This window comes from Oryzias melastigma, linkage group LG21 (genome assembly GCF_002922805.2).
Source record: "Oryzias melastigma strain HK-1 linkage group LG21, ASM292280v2, whole genome shotgun sequence".
Lineage (NCBI taxonomy): Eukaryota > Metazoa > Chordata > Actinopteri > Beloniformes > Adrianichthyidae > Oryzias > Oryzias melastigma.
The window spans coordinates 11,347,002-11,349,774 of record NC_050532.1 but is presented as its reverse complement, the minus strand read 5'-3'; the positions used below and the strand labels follow the sequence as shown (position 1 = coordinate 11,349,774).

Sequence of the window (2,773 nt, the reverse complement as noted above, 5' to 3'; positions counted from 1 at the left end):
TTGTGACCTACTGCCACTTTGCAGAAACTACGTCTTAGAAAATGACAGTTTTTAAAAAAAAATTCTGGCTAAATTGAAATTAAAAGAACACTAGGAATAATTTTACAATAGCTCAAAAGATGATCGGAGTGAGATTTTTACTCGCTAAGCTTTATCTGATGATGTAACTAACTTTCTGTCAGTGTGATGTGAACTGATTTAGAATAACCGTTTGTCCTTCTCTGCAGGACCTGGTGAAGAGTCACCTGATGTATGCTGTGCGTGAGGAGGTGGAGGTCTTAAAGGAGCAGATCAAGGAGCTGCTTGAGCGGAACTCTCAGCTGGAGCAAGAAAACACACTGCTGAAGACGCTGGCCAGCCCCGAGCAGATGGCTCAGTTCCAGGCCCAGGTTCAGACCGGCTCTCCGCCCGCCGCTCCCACAGCAGCCTCAGCAGGAACCCCGAGCACCGCAGCCCTCACCCAGCCTGCCTCCCACAGCTCCGGCCCCTCCGCGTAGCCCGGCGTGTGGGGACGGATCGCCTGCCTTGTCCCGTTTGACTTCTGCTTCAGCTGCAGAGCCAAACGTTTGCCTTCTACAGCAGGAGGTTACGCTGTCAAAACCGAGAATTTGCACATATTTATCTCTGATGGGTGAAGCCCGTGGGACAGAGCTCCACAGCACAGTGGAGAAGAGACAATCTCTAGAATGCTACGAGGATCTGTTATCAGAGGAAACTGAATCATCAAACATTTGCCAAAAAAACCCTTGGTCAACAAGAATGTCTTACCAAGAAAATCATAACAGCTTGTCATTGACAACAACACACCGTAGATAAAAATAAAATCACTGTGTCTGGATTTTAAGTGATATACTGACGATGGAGCAGTAGGAAGGGGAGGATTGTACTGGTTATTGCCTGTTATCCTGAATTGTGTAAACTTGAGCCTCTCTTTTTTAAGGCTAGATCCTAACTTATGAGAGAGACTGCTTGAAATAATACAAAAAAATGAAGAATGAGCATTTATTGTAACAACAAAGCCCCCATCTGGAATGGGGTGGGTTAGTAGGGAGGTTATTTTTTTTGAGGGATGGGTTGGTGGGCGGGATGGGGGGGTCTTGAATAACACTTGGCAGCATTGATGATGTTACTTAACCTGAGGGTTGGTGGGATAAACAAACCGTTTCTTATGGAGATGATGAAATGAATCTATTTTCAGTATTTCACTTTCAAGCTGCTGGTTTTTGCCCTCTTCAGAGCTCATCGTTGCTGTTTTCTCGACTCTGCAGTGGCATGACATTGAAACCTTTATTTAAAAGGGTTGGAAAAAATGGGCTAAGCTGCAGTTTTTTTTGTTTTGTTTTTTTTGGTTTGAGTTTTTCTTGTTTTTGTTCTTTTTTTTTTAATCCCTGAAATATGATGGGCAGAAGATGTACATTTCTGTATAGTTTAACTACGATGTAAAATAGTGAGGAGGTAGAGAAGAGGAAAACTTAAAAAAAGATGCTATCTAGGTTACACAGATTGTCACAAATGTGCAAGAAAGACGGTCTGTGTTTTAAAGCTGAATTTTCATCACTCTGGATCTACAGGAGATGAGCTGAACTGACGTTTTTCCTAATCTCTTAGCGCAACATTAACTGTAAAAATAATTTTTGTTACTTTCTTTTCTTTTCTCCAGTATTGCACTTTTTTTTTATTTCTTCTTTTTTATTTTTTATTATTTTGAACTGCAAAACAAACTTGGATCTGAAAATACAATCTTGAAGCAGAAGTGATAGAAGTGTTCTCTCTCTCTCTTTTTTTTTTCCATTCTGTGTATCAGTTGTATGCTCATGTTCTGTGCATGTTTTTCGCAAATACCGGATTAGATAATGTAACACAAATACCTACAATTGCACTTGACATCTGCACATCAAAACTTTCAATAAACTTGCTTAATGAAGAGTAAAAGCCCAGTAACTGTCTACTTCCTGGTCCTTCCATAGGATTGTCATGTTTTGCTTATTAAGGCACTAAATGTGTATTTTAGAGGATAGAAGGATAATCTTACGTCTAGAAATTGTTGATTCTTCAGGATAACGAGACTCGAAAGGTTCATCTAGAACAGGGGTGTCCAAACTTTTTGCAAAGGGGGCAGATTTTGTAAAAAAAACTGGTCATCCTGCACAGATTTTGATAACATTAAATGAAAATTAACCATTTAATAATGAATATTTTAATTGCAATGACACTTGATTTTTTTTTACAGAAAACAGATGTATTTAAGTATGTTTTTACAAAAATTACTGTCAATTTACACATTTTTTGCATCATTCATCCATTTGACATAAAATTCCACAAAAACTGCATATTAGACACACAGTTGTTTCATATTTGACTGAAAAAAATCTAATTTCCATTATCCTGGAAGTAGTGGCCCTCACTGTCAGCTTTTCTCTTTTATTTACAGTTGACATTTTGGAAATGAGCCGGAAAGTGTCCCAGAGGGGTCGCATGACAGTGTTGCCACAGGTTTACAAAACATAATTTAGGTGACCACAATCAGGAAATCATACACATTTTTTTAGAAAATGACTGAGCCGAACTTTGGACATCTAGAAGATGAAGAGCTTCTTTGGTTCTCCTGATGAAGCTATTCAAAGGAGCTTTATTTTAAAAGATTTCTATTTACCCCCGTGCTATTATGGGCTCCAGATGACCTCTCCGTTATACTGATGTGTGATCTCTCCCATGACAAAGCTGGACAGGATTTTATGTCTGCCACGGACACCAGAGAGGATAAAAAAATCCT

The 2,773-nt window shown here is 39.3% G+C and overlaps 1 protein-coding gene across 3 annotated transcripts in view; it reads left to right on the top strand.

The window, feature by feature from the left end:
* Window positions 1–1,937, top strand: part of tsc22d1 (TSC22 domain family, member 1) — a 23,561-nt gene extending 21,624 nt beyond the window's left edge. For all 3 annotated transcript variants that reach the window (XM_024286505.2, XM_024286507.2, XM_024286506.2), the window contains exon 3: window positions 228–1,937. In XM_024286505.2, the coding sequence (XP_024142273.1) occupies window positions 228–497 (270 nt within the window). In that variant the 3' untranslated portion in view covers window positions 498–1,937. The remainder of the gene's footprint in view (window positions 1–227) is intronic.
* The last annotated feature ends 836 nt before the right edge of the window (window positions 1,938–2,773 follow it).